Source organism: Podarcis filfolensis (genome assembly GCF_964270895.1).
Source record: "Podarcis filfolensis genome assembly, chromosome: 9".
Taxonomy (NCBI): domain Eukaryota; kingdom Metazoa; phylum Chordata; class Lepidosauria; order Squamata; family Lacertidae; genus Podarcis; species Podarcis filfolensis.
Window position 1 is genome coordinate 64,544,086 of NC_139610.1, and position 18,136 is coordinate 64,562,221.

The 18,136-nt window shown below is 43.5% G+C and overlaps 1 protein-coding gene and 1 long non-coding RNA gene across 2 annotated transcripts in view; one reads left to right on the plus strand and one right to left on the minus strand.

The window, feature by feature from the left end:
* Positions 1–18,136, minus strand: part of LOC310742573 — a 403,250-nt gene that overhangs the window by 343,064 nt on the left and 42,050 nt on the right. The window lies entirely within an intron of this gene.
* Positions 1,784–14,638, plus strand: COQ2 (coenzyme Q2, polyprenyltransferase). Its single transcript, XM_083571633.1, has 7 exons — positions 1,784–2,072; positions 5,424–5,590; positions 6,209–6,330; positions 6,900–6,985; positions 10,667–10,800; positions 12,772–12,960; positions 14,071–14,638. Exons 1-7 carry the CDS (start codon positions 1,847–1,849, stop codon positions 14,266–14,268), a joined length of 1,122 nt encoding a protein of 373 aa, XP_083427759.1. The 5' UTR covers positions 1,784–1,846; the 3' UTR covers positions 14,269–14,638.

Here is an 18,136-nt window from a genome sequence, read left to right on the forward strand (position 1 = left end):
CCCATAGCACAAGTCGAACACAAAGACATGATTCTATCACTTTCCCTTTTACAGCAGACGGCATACCTCCCAAAAAGAAGTTACTGTGGGGATTGCAGCTAAGATAAGAGCCAGCAGGTGGTGTCATTGTCCCAACTTTTTTTAAAATAAAAACAACCAAGGTTTTTGACCCCCATGTGCAACAGTGTCAAAAGCTAGTAACCTAGCTTCTTCAGGGTTTCTGCATGGTAGGTAAAGGTAAAGCACCCCTGGATAGTTCAGTCCAGTCAAAGGCGACTATGGGGTGCGGCGCTCATTCGCTTTCAGGCCGAGGGAGCTGGCGTTTGCCCACAGACAGCTTTCTGGGTCAGGTGGACAGCATGACTAAACTGCTTCTGGTGCAACAGGACACCGTGACGGAAGCCAGAGTGCACGGAAACGCCGTTTAGCTTCCCGCTGCAGCGGTACCTATTTATCTACTTGCACTGGTGTGCTTTCAAACTGCTAGGTTGGCAGGAGCTGGGACACAGCAATGGGAGATCCCAGGGATTTGAACCACCAACCTTCTGATCCACAAGCATTTAAAGGTTGAACCAGAAGACAGCTCCTGAATGTCTATTTGAAGAGCATACCATTCCACAGCACTGGGCCAATGACCCTAAGGTTGATGTCAAATGAGCCTCGCCAACCCAAGGGCCAAACAACAACACTCCTGCCAGTGATCTCTGTGATCGAGCTGGGATATAAGGGTTTAGGCACTCCCTAAGGTACGCGGGTGGCGCTGTGGGTTAAACCACAGAGCCTAGGACTTGCCGATCAGAAGGTCGGCGGTTCAAATCCCCGCGACGGGGTGAGCTCCCGTTGCTCGGTCCCTGCTCCTGCCAACCTAGCAGTTTGAAACCATGTCAAAGTGCAAGTAGATAAATAGATACCGCTCCAGCGGGAAGGTAAACGGCGTTTCCGTGCGCTGCTCTGGTTTGCCAGAAGCGACTTTGTCATGCTGGCCACATGACCCGGAAGCTGTACTCCGGCTCCCTCAGCCAATAAAGCGAGATGAGCGCCGCAACCCCAGAGTCGGCCATGACTGAACCTAATAGTCAGGGGTCCCTTTACCTTTAAAGTACCTGGACCTAAGTTTTCCCCGACCATCTGAATCTTGGTGGTCACATTCTGCACCAGCAGGAGTTTCTGACCCAGGAGCAAATGGACATCTTAACAGCAATATTAATAATAGTGTCTTGTTCAGATAATCACATTCAATAAAATACAATTTGAAAAGAATCATATTTGCCCCTGGAAGGTAGACAGTCCACTATTAATATTTTCAGGTCATACGTGGGGCCTGAGGCTGGTTGGAGCTTCAGCCATAAAAAACCCCCATACGAAACACGGTTTGTACCAAAGGGCATTTAGCTGGAATTGTACCCTTCCCAACCGCTCCCAACACGAATCCTGCCCTCAGTTAAACGCTTAAACTTTCTGCTCCACTAAAGTTTCAATTTAACAATTTCCAAACTACATTTTTTTCTTCTCACGAAGCAGGAGAACCCCCCCCACACACACACACACCAGGAACTCCTGTCTTTGGTGCTGACTCGTGTGTGTAGATGGGGAGACACGTGGCTGCCTAGTCACACGTGCACTAGTTCGATTGCAACAGGAGTAATAATACCCCGATTCTGAACCCGGAATTTCCCATACCAGACACCTGGATGGGCTATTCTACGGTTTCTTATCTCTACGACAGCCAACCGCAACAAGAAGTGACGCACAACGTGAGCTAAAACGGAAAGCCGCCGAGCGTGCCGACGCTCTATCTCTATGGAAACGGGACGTCACCGCGACGTCAGGCGGAGGCGGAGTCGCTATGTCGGCCGCGCGGTTACTCTCTCGCCTAGCCGGGCCGCTTTGCCTCAGGCGACCCTTCTCCCCATTCCGCGTCTTAGCTAGCTGTACTTGGAGCCATGAGCCTCCCAGGGCGCTCGGGCAGAAGACGCGGCCCCTCGGGACTTTATCGGCGGCGGGTTTGGTGCGAGCGGCGCCCGGGCCGGCTCAGCCCTACCTGCGCCTCATGAGGCTGGACAAGCCTATTGGTGAGTCTGCTTGTCAATCATCGGGCAGCCTCTTAGTCTCCGCCCCTCTTTTGTTTTTGTTTTGAAGAGGGCGGGAAGTCGCGGGGCGCTTTTGATTGGCCGATCCTGACCCTGTTGAACTTGCCTGGGTTCACTTGCTGTCAAGTGCAAACGTGTCTAGGAGGGGGGCCTGTTGCTATCCGGATGAAGGCACGACGTTTAGCCGTGTCCGACTCTTCGTGACCCCATGAACCAGGCCCTCCTGTCTTCCACTGCCTCCTGCAGTTTGGTCAAACTCATGCTGGTCCCTTCGAGAACACTGTCCACCATCTCGTCCTCTGACGTCCCCTTCTCCTTGTGCCCTCCATCTTTCCCAACATCAGGGTCTTTCCCAGGGAGTCTTCTCTTCTCATGAGGTGGCCAAAGTATTGGAGCCTCAGCTTCAGGATCTGTCCTTCCAGTGAGCACTCAGGGCTGATTTCCTTCAGAATGGAGAGGTTTGATCTTCTTGCAGTCCATGGGACTCTCAAGAGTCTCCTCCAGCACCAGAATTCAAAAGCATCCATTCTTCGGCGATCAGCCTTCTTTATGGTCCAGCTTATGAGAGTAAATTTGGTTGCACTTAGAGGGGCTTCCTCCCGAGCAAACACGCGCAGGATTGCCCTGGGCTGTGCATCTTTGCAAGGGGCGTGGATCCTGTCGCTTTGCAAAGGAGGTTCTTCTTGCCACAGTCCCCTTTCTAACTTCCTCTCTGAGTAAACGGCTTTGGGTGAATTATCACAACTGTTATCTTGCAAATTAAACTGCAAGGTTGAGCTCTAGTCTTCTTTGTGAATGAATCTTGATCGCTTGCCTCTCTTGTAAGCAGAGTGGCTATGTGATTAGCGTTAGGGAAATTTAGGAATCAGCAATGGGCAAGGGCTGTAGAGTAGTAGCTCAGGGATAGAGCACCACGTTTTGCATGCCTGAGGTTCCAGGTTCAGTCCTTGGTGTCTCCAGATAAAGCTGTGAAAGGCTTGCGTCTGAAACACTGGGGAGCTACTGCTCAATACACCAATGGTCTTACTTGGTAAAAGGCAGCTTTCTACCTCTCTGTTGATAGGGCCATTTATATGTTAATCTGAACATGCACGAAGGAGTCAGATTGTGCCTGCTGACTGCGCTGTATGTTTGTATCCCTACAAACTGCACATGTTCTTTTACCCTACCAAATGAAGTGGGACATGGAGAGAGCAGATACAAACTCACTCTTCTCTTAACATTGCGTTTAAGTGAACTGTGACTAGTGCAGCAGTTTTTGGATTGAACCTTTCGGTTCTCCCCTAGTTGCTTTAACTACAGCCCTGAGAGAAGTGTAAGAACTTAAATGTGTGTGTCTTTTTTTTGGCAAATAGTACTCTGCTTGATTGCCCATCCATATTTAACATGTCCCTGTTTGTTATTCTCTTTAGTTACATGTTTACATGCCCCATACATAAAGCTGATTTGAAGGTATATCTAGGATTGTCTGCTTGAAAAAACTGCGCCTCTGCCTTTGACAGTAGCTTGATGTATAGATGTTAGCAGCAGATATCTGCTGCATGTTTATCTGCATGTTGAGAAATTTTAAAGTTTTATTTGTGCACATCAAGACACTGTTAAATCTTGCACAAGAGCAGTCTGATTTTTTTTTTCTATTTAGCTGACAACCTTAGAGATAACTCCTTTTTTCTTGTGGGGAAATTAAACTGTTGTTGATTTGTAACACCAGGAAACCAAGAAGAAAGGTGCAAGAGATCTGCTCTCAGCCCTTGCAGATAAGAAGGCTCTTTATACCTTACTTCCCAGTTCTGTGCCCCTTACTTCCTCTTGCATTTCCACAGTGATCATGTGTGGTCAGGAATGAGGCTTCCATAATTACATAGGAATTTAATTATAAGTAAACAACAACAACAATTTTAAAGGGCCATTGATGGCAGATAGATTTGTTCATCCCTAGCTAGATGACAATGCTCAAGGGGTCTGGATTTGGTGTGAAACCTCTAAATTATGTTATAAAAATGTGGGAATGTAATCTTCAGAACAAAGAAGCAGAATGCAGAAGTAATCTCTTCAATCCTGCAATTCCATAAGTTGTTGAAATTTCCTTCAATGCAAATGCAGAGCTATCCTGCCTTCAAAAGCTTCCACGTTTACTTCAACGAAAGTGGCAGTTCTGCATATGCCCACCAAAGCAATGCATAGAAGAAGCTGCTCCTCCGCTAAGACGAATGAGGATGGTTTGTCATGATAAGAGATGTGTATTTAAGGTGTTCCTTATGCTCTGAACAGGGATGCGGGTGGTGCTGTGGGTTAAACCACAGAGCCTAGGACTTGCCGATCAGAAGGTTGGCAATTTGAATCCCCATGACGGGGTGAGCTCCCGTTGCTCAGTCCCTGCTCCTGCCCACCTAGCAGTTCGAAAGCACGTCAGAATGCAAGTAGATAAATAGGTGCCGCTCCGGCGGGAAGGTAAACGGCGTTTCCATGTGCTGCTCTGGTTCGCCAGAAGTAGATTAGTCATGCTGGCCACATGACCCGGAAGCTATCCGCCGGCTCCCTTGGCCAATAAAGCGAGATGAGCACCGCAACCCCAGAGTCGGTCACAACTGGACCTACTGGTCAGGGGTCCCTTTACCTTTATGCTCTGAACTGAGTCAATTGCATGGAACACTTCTAAGTAATATAATCTACAGGGGTTGCCAGGCATTGATTGCAACTTGATTACAATTTCCAGCAGTGGAGCTGTGCTAGCTTTTTGCAGTAAAACCAACCCAAAAGCCTTGTGACACCTTAAAGACTAAGACATTTACAGTATTTTGTCATAAGCTTTCACGTACCATAGCCCACTTCATCAGATGCATAAAGTGTTCTAAGTAGCAGGTACATACATAGTAAACAACGAGGTCAGGAAAATGAAATGTAGAAAAGTACCGATGTGGTAATTAGATTTTTAGCTGTGGGTGTATACAACAAACATGCTGCTAACACAGGCATCCTAGCACAGTAAGCTAATTAACACATGTGGTGTTAATTCTGTAAGTGTCAGCACTGAACCTGTTGATGTATTGCAATTCATCGGTTTTGTGGAGCAATCTCCCCTTAAAATTCCTCTGTCCCCATTTGGCCACCTTAAGGTAAGTTACAGCGTGTCCTGTGAGATTAAAATTTCTTCACAGGTTTTTCAGTATTGCAATTTATGTTTATATTCTTTTGCATATTTTATTTGTCCTAGTTATTGTTTTCAGAAGCTTTGTATTCACCCAGATGAGTCAGTACCAATCAAAAGGAACATACATTATATTTACAGTATATTTATCCATCACTAATTCCTTCCCTAATTTATATTTTTAGGGACGTGGCTGCTGTACCTACCCTGCACTTGGAGTATAGCCCTTGCAGCAGAACCAGGCTGTCTGCCGGCCTGGGACATGCTGTTACTCTTTGGCGCTGGCGCAGTCCTGATGCGTGGAGCAGGCTGCACCATCAATGACATGTGGGATCAAGACTATGACAAAAAGGTAGAGAGGACTTGAAAAGAGCAGGCAGGCTCATAATGTTTGCTAAGTAAGTCAATTGCCTTTTTGTAAAGCAAGTCCCACCCCCAAGATATGCTCATTGAAGACTGTATGCGGGCTTCCTAGGCTCTAAATACCTAAGCTGCACTTCTCTTTGTACTGAAATATGTTAGCAATGTGCATCTAAAATTAAGGGGCTGGTCTGAGTTGCTGTGACTGGAAAGCACCGTCCCTTAATGTCATCCATGTGATGGGAAACCTACAAATTGCCTCCACCTCCAGGATCTCTCTCAGCCTCTGCTCTGTTGTCAATGCATATCACCAGCAATGTGTCAGCCAGCTTGATGGGCTGCTCCAGGTAGATTGAGGTTCAGTGTGAACATGCACAGCACACCATGATGGCTCTGTGATGCTTCTTCACCTAGAACCGCATTGTGTTCACTGGTACTTAGTCCCACTGGCCTCCGTGGCATATACACGCCCTCTGGTGAATAGGAGGGTGCCATGCACCAAAGGCGAGGACTAAATATGGTGTGACTAAAACCTAAATTTTCTGGCTTGGGAATGGTTATGTCTACATGATTATATAATTCAATCATTGAAGCAATCTTCTGTGCTTAGGTTACAAGAACAGCAAGCCGACCACTGGCAGCTGGAGAGATTTCAAATTTTCAGTCCCTTGTTTTTCTGGGAGGACAGCTGAGCTTGGCTTTATGCATCCTATTATGTTTAAATTATTACAGGTAAGTTAGACAGGAGCTGTTGATTGCTTCGGCCATTTCTTACAAAGCTTGCTTTCATGGATGTGCTTTCTGGAGCCATTCTTATGGAGGCATAAACATGGAAAACATTACATAATAATTGATAAAGTAGTTTTTTTAATGGAGAGGTGTGGTTCACGAGGTCTGTTGTTACGAGGCTAGGAGTAAGTAATGAAAATGTTCTGTTCAGAACCATTAATTGAGAAGGAATTGCTATGGCCTTAATTAATCCTGACTTCAGTGTATTTCAAATGTGAATTGTTGCAATGATAGAAGTAGGTTGGGGTAGAATACAAATGCAACTTCTTAATGCTCTTTCCACTTTCAATGGTTGGCCCAATGGTTGCCATCAATTTGATTTGAATTACTTTTATAATGAAATGATTTTAGAATGTTGTACTAATTTATTGTTGTTAGCCGCCCTGAGCCTGGCTTTGGCTGGGGAGGGCGGGATATAAATAAAATTTATTATTATTATTATTATTATTATTATTATTATTATTATTATTGTTATTATTGTTATTATTATTATTATTATTATTCCTTTGCAGTATTGCTCTGGGAGCTGCTTCTTTATCTCTTGTGGTGACTTATCCACTTATGAAGAGAATAACATACTGGCCACAGCTGTTCTTGGGTGAGCTCACAAGTTGCTTTTTATTTCAGATGGGTTTTGTACTGGCTTAACTCTACACTGGATTGTGGTCAGACTGTTCAGTGTATCGTATTCTTTGCCAGAATTGACTAGATTTGTTCTGAGCAAGCATTCTTCAATTTCCTTCCTCGCAACATGAGAGTTAATGAGCACCAGCCTCTTGTATAACTTTTCCCTGCTCTCTGTCCAGTTCTGAAGTGTTCAAAGTCTGAATTACCTGATTTAAACAAACTTTGCTGTGGGCAATACTTAAATGTTAGCCAAATAACAAGCTTTGTTTTTGTTTGCTTATTAGCTCTTACTGATTTATAACAATTGTGAAGACACAGTTTCATTCATAATAATAGTTACAGGTAGGTAGCCGTGTTGGTCTGCCGTAGTCGAAACAAACAAACAAAATTCCTTCCAGTAGCCCCTTGGAGACCAACTAAGTTTGTTATTGGTATGAGCTTTCGTGTGCATGCAGGTATCTGAAGAAGTGTGCATGCACACGAAAGCTCATACCAATAACAAACTTAGTTGGTCTCTAAGGTGCTATTGGAAGGAATTTTTTTTTATTCATAATAATGTAAGTATTGATATTTGGCCCTTTAACAACATTCTCAGTGTGGCTTACAAAATCAGAATGTCAAAATGATTAAAATACATATATCAAATAAAACAGCTATTACAATAAAAGCGGTATAACATAACCTGGTGGGGATAAAAATATAATGCTGAAGTCTCTGCACTAAAAGTCTCTGCACTAAAATGATATCAAAGTAGGTGCCAAGTGAGCTGGTCTGGGGGCAGTATTCCACAGCTGAGGAGCCACTACAAAAACAGCTCCCTCCCACCACAGTTTACCTGATAGGAGCATTCCAGAAAGGACCTCAAAGTAAGATCTTAAAAGTCTGGGTAGCCACACATGGAGAGAGTCTTTTGTAAGGAGGGAAGCTAATATTTGCATGTTTAGTTTGGCTAGTTCAAATGAATGGGTGGAAACCAGTTGTGCTTTGAGTAGATAGACCTACTGAAAGTAATTGGAGTTGAGTTAGTCTGACTTCTCCCATTGCTTCCAGTGGATCTACTCTAAGCACAACTAAGGCTGAAATATTAGCCCCACTTATCTATGAGTAAGCCCTATTTAATTAAAAAGGGCTCGCTTCTGAGTATTGTGTTATTAGTCTCCCCCTGACCTAGCATGTGAAAACAGTATGGTAATTTGATAGTAATACCTAATGAGTTCAGATGTTTCAAATGAACACTGGAAAGATGGGAAGCTGCAATGTGAATCAATATAATTTTAATTATTTCCCTTCTTAATTTCTTTACTGGCATTTGATTTAAAGGGCTGGAAACAAAGGAACTAGTGAGGCATGCCAAACTTGTAAGGCGCATCCAGTTGGATTTCTGAATTCTTTTTAATTTCAACAGCAGGTCACTATGCTGCACTGGAAACCTGTTTTGAAATTCTGGTCATTCAAAGGCAGTTTGCCACACAGTATTGCGGGTTGGCGAAATACTGTTTAAGAAACAGACGTTTGAAGGATGTCTTGGCTCCCAGAACTACAAGAGGAGTTATTTGAATCTTGGCATTTGAGATCCTCCTCAGAATCCCTTCTCTGGGGTTTTCCTTCTGTCTGATTTATCAGGGGGCTACCAGGGAGGAGCTTTTGCAGTATTGATGCCCTGGCCTTAGAATGCTCTACCCCAAAAGCTTCCCTGGTGCCCAGTCCAATGTTTTTCTGGAGCCAGGCAAATACCGTTTTTCTTTTCTGAAGCTTTTTATTTTATTTTATTGTAATCTGTTTTATACTGGCATTTTAGTTGGCTCCAACCAAGTCATACTTGCAGTGAACCCCCTGAAGTCTTAAGTTGACTGACTTAAGTTCATTGATATCAGTAGCTCTACTCTGTGTAAGACTACCAGCTCAATCCTAACACTGTCTGCTTAGAAGTAAGACCAATTTAATTCAATGGGACTTTCTCCCAGGTAAGTGAGGATAGGCCTGTAGCCCTAGAGCTGATGTGTTTTACCTTATGTTTATGTAGTTTAAAATATTTTATTCTAAACCTGATAATATGCTTGAGTGGCAGTCTATAAATCTTAATGATATATAAATAACAAGTGGAAGAAATACTGTGGCGCCTACCTTTTGTTACGAGGTGTTCTCAGGTTACGCAGCGTTCAATAAATTCAATGTATGCTTTGAGCCCGAGTCTTCTTGCCCAGCTAATGTCTTTTAATTTTTCCAAAAACGAAAAACCCAGCTAATGTCTTTGGGTAAGATGCTGAACTTAAGGCTGCAGTACTTAAGTTCTGAGAGTAAAGCCCATTGAAGCCTGTCATACTTACTTCTGAGTAGACATGTATAGGATTTCATTTTTCTATTCACTCTTCTATCACAGTTCCCTCCCCCCATTTCATTTATATTCCCTGCATATGTCTTTTAATAAACATTATGCCAGCAGGTTGATCAGATGCAAGCGAAGGCAGGACTTCTGTCTCTCTGGAAGAGGGAGTGTTTGGCAAGTACAATTTTTCCATCGTTATGGCTTGTATAATGAGCCAGGTGTCATTGCCAAAATTTCCAGTGCTGCATAACCACCCTGCCCTCCTTTTTGTGTGGCCACTAACAGTGAATAGAACAGATGGAATGAGATTAGCTTTCTGCCATGAATAAAAACAGTGTTGACCAATGGGACGGGCAGACTTTAAGCGATACTTTTTTTCCTTGGGAACTGCCTGACTCACTTCCGTAGAATACAATAAAAGAAATAGTACTATTCTTTCACAGAGTCTCAGTTGTTTAATCTGTTTTTGAACTGGAGTCCCTTTCTTCCTGCCAAGTCAGTGTATTCTGTACGAAAATATAATCTTGTGCTGGAAACATGGAAAACCCTGCGCTCTTATTCCTCCACAATAAAACAAAGATAAACAGATTTCAAGCGAAGCAGATTGGTTTTGTTTATCTCTTTGTCTACTCTTTGTAAGGAGGGGATCAGAGGCTATGGTACTAGCCTGGGTGGGCTGAAGAACCCACAAGAATGTGCCACTTTTCTGGCAAGTTCGTGTTCCCACCCATTCTCTCAGTGTTGATGGCAATGCATATCTTACACGGTCAGGGGGACGGTGCCTGGTTTTCTCCCTTGCATTAGTATTTGTGCGCACACTTTGTGGCCAATTGACTCTCTTTGGGTTGAAAACTCTGATGACAGTAAAGGCTGGGGCTAGCTGGCTTATTATGGCAAAAGCCATAATCATTTCCAACAACTCCATCTGCAGTCAGCCAGTTTCTCTTAAGTCGCCTACAGAACTTGTTACTTTTTTCTTGCTCCAGACTAACACGGCTACTATTCTGGGATTGTGATTTCTTTTCGATCAGCCAGTCATTTTCATGGTGGTTTTTGTACTGCTTTTATTGCATTTTATATTTTATTGTATACATTGCTGTGCATCACCATGTTGCATTGTATGAATTGGCAACGTAGAAATACTTTTGTAAGTAAAATAAAACTGTTTGGCCAAGTGTTGAATCATTCTGAAAACGAAGTCCTATCAGGGTGCCTCAGAAGAATGTTGAATCTCACTGCAAATGAACGAGCAAGATATTTCTGAAAAATAGAGACTATTGCTGCATTTGAGACTCTTTGTTTTAGTTTTTGTCATATCTCTTTCAGGCCTGACCTTCAACTGGGGAGCCTTACTTGGGTGGTCAGCTGTCCAAGGCTCTTGTGACTGGTCAGTTTGCTTGCCCCTGTATTTCTCAGGAGTTTGCTGGACATTAATGTACGACACTATTTATGCTCATCAGGTATAGCCTTCCTATTTCTTAATTAGGAGGATTTGGAAATTAGGGACTGGTGCTGAGTGGTTTTGATGGATTGCGCTATTATGGGGTGATGGATACCAAAGCAGGTTTTAAACTGTGCATGCTTGCTTGAATGACTCCTTATTTGTTTATAGTTTCTTTGTTCTCATCGTTGATGTTTTTATGGCGGTTATTGTGACCTGCCCTTATCAACCCTGTTGGGGTACAAAAGCAGGTTGTAAATGAACAGAATGAACAATTTCAGTGTCCATGGATGTTTGGAATATTTGCTTATGAATTTCCATGCTTAGTTTGGTTTTCATAATGGCTAGGCAGCTGCTGATTCCACAGTTTGGGAATGATTAATCAGAATATCCAAAAATGATCAGAATATCCCAAAATAATAACACCAAGGCTTCAGGTGCATTTATCTTCAGCAATCTTGATAAAAGAAGTTAGTCTTGTATTATTATTATTTCCATATTACATATGAGAGGCTCAGGTTGAGAGAGGGCTACTTGCATAAGGCTGCTCAGCGAGTAGTTTTGAGCTTTGAATGGGGAACACCTTAATTTGTAGCTCATGCTCTTAACTACTTGGTAGTGGCTCATGTTCTAGTTTTCTCATATATCCTTTTCCTTTGCACTCTTTCTTTCAGGAAATATTTTACTCTCATTTGGTTCAAAATGTGAGGGTTAACATCTCTCTCTCCATCAAATTGAGGGAAATCAATAGAAATTCTTATAAAAACACAGCAAGAATTATATAAAACTGTTTAAAAGCTAAATGAAAACAGAGTAAAACTTTGTGCCATAGATAAAACTGAGCAGTGCGCACAAAGAAAAAAGTTTCGGGAATGAAGAATAAGACTCCAGGAAACTTTGCGTAGTCATATATACCTTTAAGAGGCATTCAGAGCTGACTACTTTCTCTACCACATGAACCATCCAGGGGAAGATATTCCAAAGGATGGATGCTACCACTGATAAAGTCCATTTCCATGCAATCACCAAGTGACAGCTATGAAACTTGGTCTGTATGAGGGGAGGCGGTCTGTTAAGTACCTTTGACCAAAGTTCTTATTATCAACCTCAAAACCTTGAACCTGATTCAGTAACTGATAAGCACCTTCCCATTTGTGCCAAGGGGTTGTGGTTTGGTTGGTGTCTTCTGTTGCGTTCCAAAGGCAAAGGAAGGATTGGACCCTGATTAATAAAATACACACGAGGCTTGGCCAGCAAGACTCTGGGAGGAAGTGCGAATAATAATCTGTCATACCCTGGCCCAGGTCCCTTTTATTAACAAAAAAACTTCTAACACAGCGCTTGTAAGAACCAATCAGATTTCTCTGAGCATTTCAAAAAAACCCACCACGTGGGGAAAAGTTAGATCAGAGAAATCCTTTTAACTACAAAAGACTACTTTGAGCATGCATACATATTTGAGGGTAAATAAAACAGGAATCAAGGAGGAATGCATTTAGCAAACCCTGGAGGTCATAAACAGGCAGTAAACAGGAAAGGAAGGATGGCAGGGAAACTTTGTTTCCTGGCCCTCAGATTAACAAACTACATCACAGTTACCTACTCTCTTTATGGCCCAGGATGCCTGGTGAAGCAGCCCGCCTGTGTACGTGACTTGTCAAGCAAGAGAAATGGGGCAGAGATGCAGAGGCTTGGATTGATCAGAAATCATGTCAAATGGCTAAAGCCCAGTCAATGCAATGCTTTCATTGTGGACACAGTGGCTTGCTCCATATTTTCATAATTCCTCATAGCAATCCCACCTGATCACCACATCTTCTCTCCAGCTCTTTGGCCTTCTTATTGCTGGGTTAGGCCTCTAACCAGGATCAACGTGCTCACAGGCTCTTCTTACAAAGACCACTTCCATGTAAAATCACCATCCTTCCCTATCTAAGTCTATGAAATGCTACGTGACTGGTCTTTTCATTAACAACTCCTTCCCTTATAGGATAAAAGAGATGATCTCGCCATAGGCGTGAAATCTACAGCACTCCGGTTCAATGAAAACACAAAGCCATGGCTCAGTGCTTTCAGCACCATCATGCTTTTGGGACTTACTGCAGCAGGAATGCATTGTGATCAGACTTTTCCATACTATGTCGCTGTGACTGTGGCAGGCATCCACTTGGCTCAGCAGGTTAGATCCCATGTTGTGTTGCTCTTTATGTGGAAGCTTGAAATAGATGGATGCTTTAGCAGCTTGGCTTCAGTTCTTAACCTGCTGAAGCACCCGCTCTGTCTTGTATCCACTAAAGATATTTCTTGCCTTTCTAGGTATACAATGACATTTTTAACAGGGAGGGGATGGTGATGATGATGATGATGATGATGGCGATAATACCGTATTGGCCCAAATATAAGCCACACTTTTTTTCCAAATTCCGAATCTGAAAAGTTAAAGTACCACTTATATTCGCGACCTTAAGATCTTGCTGCTGAAACAGCTGCCCACAAGGGCCGTCGGGGGTGCGGGACAACGGCACCTGTCCTGACCTCGGCTCCCGAACTGCCAGAAAGAAGGGGGAAGTGAGGAAAAGTGGGACAGCTCCCACCCCCAGGAAGCAGCACGGGGCATTGGCGCACCACCCGCCCGCCTCCCCCAAGCCATCGGAGGGAAAGGGGGGAGGCCGCTGGCAAAGCAGTTACTGTATTCGGCATCGGATGACCACATGGGCTTCAGTGGTGAGAGAGTTCTTGTTTGGGATGGGTGCTTGTTGACCCCCTTTTGATTCCCGTCCCCAACCCTCCCTGGGCAAGCCTTGTTTGTGTGTTTCTCGTTGTGTGATTGTGCTTCATTGGGTGGGTGCCTTTCGAAATCCCCCCCTCCAGTTTTAAGGGAGCAGCTTATATTCGGGTATTGTCTTTTCCCCCCCTCCCCCTCCAATTTTAAAAGAGCGGTTTATATTTGAGTGCGGCTTAAATTTGTACCAATACGGTATTATTTATATGCTGCCCATCTGACTGGGTTGCCCCAGCCGCCCTGGGCAGCTTCCAGCAAAATATAAAAACACAATAAAACATGGGATATCTAGAAGAAAGAAGTTGGTAAAGCACAGCAAAACTTGGGGAGGAGAAAGTCATGAATAGCATTTTTTAAAGCAGGTGAATTTATGGCAGTCCAGGAAAAAGCTTGGAAGCAAAAAAGTTATCGTAAGAAGAAGAGGGAACTGAGTAAAGGGTATTGATTTGGCGAATTATAAGTGTGAATTACAGTACACTAATATTGATATCCCCCTTCCTTCTCCAGATATACACTTTGGATATTCACAAGCCTGAAGATTGCTGGAAAAAGTTCTCTTCTAACCGCACAGTAGGACTCATACTTTTCATAGGGATTGTTCTTGGAAACTTACAGAAAAGGAAAAATACAGAAGCAACAATGAAAAGGTTAGATAGTACAGAAGAAAATAAAGTTGTTTTACAGAAAGGAAATGAACACAACTAAAAAAAAAAATCTACATGACTTCAGCTAGTGCTGTATTTAAAATACTTTATTGATGAGACATTTTTTAAAAAAACGTGTATCTTTATTATGTGTAAACTTCTCACTGCCAGTATACAGCTGTGGCAATAAATCAGCTATATTTGATTGCTTCCTGTCGAAACTTTAGGAGGAAACACTTGCAGCAGTTTACAACTGAACTTCAACATTGTAAAATTGTAATGGGTGTGAGAACTCTTACGGATATAGGCCTACTGTAAATAAGAACGGTGACTCATGAAATAGTGTGATTCATGAAATTCTTTATTTGTGTAAAATAGTTCTATTTTTAGATATCCAAAACCAAACTATAAAGTGACTTTTGTCAAGGTGATGTTCAGTTCCGTGGTGTTCTCATTTAAAATGTTTTGAGCATACTATACCTGGCTGGTTGCTGCTCTTTCTCTTGAAAAGGCTGGTTGCAGGTATACTGCGCACTGATCTATCATCTTCTTTCTGACAGAGGCCAGCCATTCCAGAGGGGCAGGGGGGAAGCTGCAGCCTTCAGTGTTTGATAAGAACGGCTGTTCAAAACTTGTCTCGTTAAATAGGATGTCCTTGACAACATCAAGCTGTGCCTTTAGGGTGGCAAGGAGAGGTGCCTGTCAGCCAGCGGTGCAAACTGATGTGAGCCTCTAAAGCAGGATGGTTCTGACATAAGCCACTACATAGCCAGGGGAAGCCCTAAAAGTGTCATTGTTCCAGGTGCTTCACAATATCACTCATGCTAAACAAGCCTTCAGAGGTGAAAGCTCCGATTTAAGTGGCTAGATTGAAAACCCACAATTCAAAATTGTGGCAAACTTAATTTGCCAATTAGCTCATTACTTTGTCTACCTCTAGTGATACTGCTTATTTTCTAGTAGTTTCCTGCAGGGCATCCGGAAAACAGCTGCTTTGAACCAGGCGCCCTTAATTTGGCATCACATCAAAGAGAGCCTTGTTTAGGCCCAATTAACAGCTGAGGACGAATTAGCCCTGAGCTACTTATGCAGTCAACAAGTGACTTAGTACCTTTGTTCTTAAGCCCACAAGGTAATTGTTTCCAGTAAGGTTCAAGCGCCAACGTGTCAAGACAGTGAAAGATCTCAGGAGAGTGGGTTCACAGGGTTTTTCATTCATAAGCGCCCTTTCCTCGGTGAACAGAGGCTTTAAAAATAATAAATTAGACTACTAGCCCGAGTTATCCCTCCACTGAGGAAGCTATGCTGTGAAACAGGAAAGCATTGCACAACTGTTCTTAGAAATAATTTGTTGGTAAGGTGTGGCAGGTACACCTTTCAAAGAGCAACAGCGAGCTCACTTCTGCGGCATTCATTTCGCCAAGCTTTGAACGGCTTCCTGTTGTGATGCGGCTAGGAGAGCTCTCTCTCTCAAAAAAACCATGCAATACTCTTGTGATATTTCACCTCTTGTGTCAACTAAATCATTACAGCTCTGAAATACTCAAAGGGTCTCCCTTGTCAGTTTGATTGATATCTGGGGGTTCTGCCCATTTGCATTTCTTCCATGTGACCCAAGGTTTGCTGGCCCAGCCCAACATGGCACCTCCTCAGGCACGTGTTGTAAGTGGGCGATACTGTCAAGTAATCCAGTTTCACTGCCTTTCTCAGTACTTTACCCATTGGGCTCACGCCATTCACCTCACACCCAAGCAACAGTGAATATAGCGTCATGACGTCAGCTTTTAAACAAAGCACTCTTCATAGGAAGAATGAGCTGGAACCAAAGGTTCCTTTTTCCTGTTGCCAGAAGGGAACCTTAACCCTAATTCTCCCCCCCCCACACATATAAGTTGTTTTCATAAATGTTTTGAAATGGGTCTTGTTTTCTCTGCAGCAGAAAGGAGTCTTTAAACAATACAGGAATGTTTTTAAGCTATTGGCCACTTGCAACCAAGTAAAGATTCTTGGGTGCATGGATGGCAGCTGACATATCCACCCTCTGGAGGTGCATGCCTGAGGATCCTTGGATCTTGACTGTTTTCACACACTAATGCCACACCCTCTAGAATTCTATCTGTTATATTTTATCTGCACGATCAGAATGGATGTCAGGAACCAAAATGCTTTTTCTGCGCAGCCTGAGCAGGAGCAGTGAACAACGTTACAGTTACAGTGGTACCTTGGTTTACGAACTTAATCTGTTCCGGAAGTCTGTTCTTAAACCAAAGCATTCTTAAACCAAGGCATGCTTTCCCATAGCAGCTGGGGACTCAATTCACAAATGGAACACAGCAGGAAGCGAAACATGTTCTGCTTCCAAGGCAAAGTTCACAAACCAAAACACCTACTTCCGGGTTTGCAGCGTTCTTAAGCCAAGTTGTTCATAAACTAAGCTGTTCTTAAACCAAGGTACCACTGTAATTGTTGTAGCTTGTCTTCACTTACCCCACCTCACTGCCCTGCTCACCATTCTTGCATTATGAATGGTCTGTGTCACTGTTGGGGGGGGGGGAAGGTCAGAATGGGGCAATACAGTGGTACCTCTGGTTGCAAATGGGATCCGTTCCAGAGGGCCGTTCGCAACATGAAAAGTACGCAACCTGCAGCGGCGCGTCTGCACATGAGCAGGTTGCGATTCGCCGCTTCTGCGCATGTGCATGACGTCATTTTGCGCTTCTGCGTATCTGCGAGCAGCGAAACCCGGAAGTAACCCTTTCCGGTACTTCGGGGTCGCCGCAGGACGTAACCTGAAATAACGTAACATGAAGCGGACATAACATGAGGTATGACTGTGTATATATGGACCTACCATCCAACCAACCGTCTTAGGGACTCCACTCCAGATTTGTGTAGAGTTTAACCCCTCGCCTTTTCTTCTTCCAAAGATGTCCTACAAGGCAGCGGGTACAGATTTTTTCCTTGGGGTTTACTCCCAAAGCCTTTCTCATGGACGAGTATAGCCACAAGGCAGAGAACAAACTACCCGTCCTCTAATACCCCATATACCCCAACACAGCCTGAATGCTAAATATCACCGCTATCGCCACATTCAATCCACTGACACAATTTAGTTGGAACCAAAGAGTTGGAAAGGACCCCAGGAGTCAAGTAGTCCAACCCTCTGCAACGCAGGAATCTCAACATGCAATCCCCTATCCAATTTGATACCATACCAGACCTTGCCTAGCTTTCCAAGTTATTATTATTATTATTATTATTATTATTATTATTATTATTATTAATAATATTCTTATTATTACCCGCCCACCTGGCTGGGTTTCCCCAGCCACTTCGGGGCAGCTCACAGCATATATCACAACATACTAAAACATCAGTTCTTAAAAATGTCCCTAAACAGGGCTGCCTTCAGATGTCTTCTAAAAGTCAGAATGTTGTTTATTTCCTTGACATCAGAAGAGAGGGTGTTCCACAGGGAGGGCCCCACTACCAAGAAGGCCCTATGCCTGGTTCCCTGTAACCACGCTTCTCGCAGGAACACACCCCTGCATTTGGTCTCTCTCTCTCTCTCTCTCTCTCTCTCTCTCACACACACACACACACACTTTTCATATTTTGGGGGGCAGGTATGGAAAACACTTGACCCTCCAGATGTTGATGAACTACAATTCCCACCATCTCTACCCACTGGCCATGTTGGCTGCTGCTGATGGGAGTTGTAGTTCAGCAACTTGGAGAGAGCCACAAGTTCCCCAAGCTCTGTTTTACCAAAATTGGCATGAGATTATTTTCCTATGTGCCTCCTTAACCCAGCTGGGGAAAATATATTAAAACAAATTAGTCATTCTAACTCGTTTTAATTTTCAGTTAATCATATTCGCTCATTTAAAAGTGGATTTCTCGCAATAGCAGGCATGCCGGTTTTACAT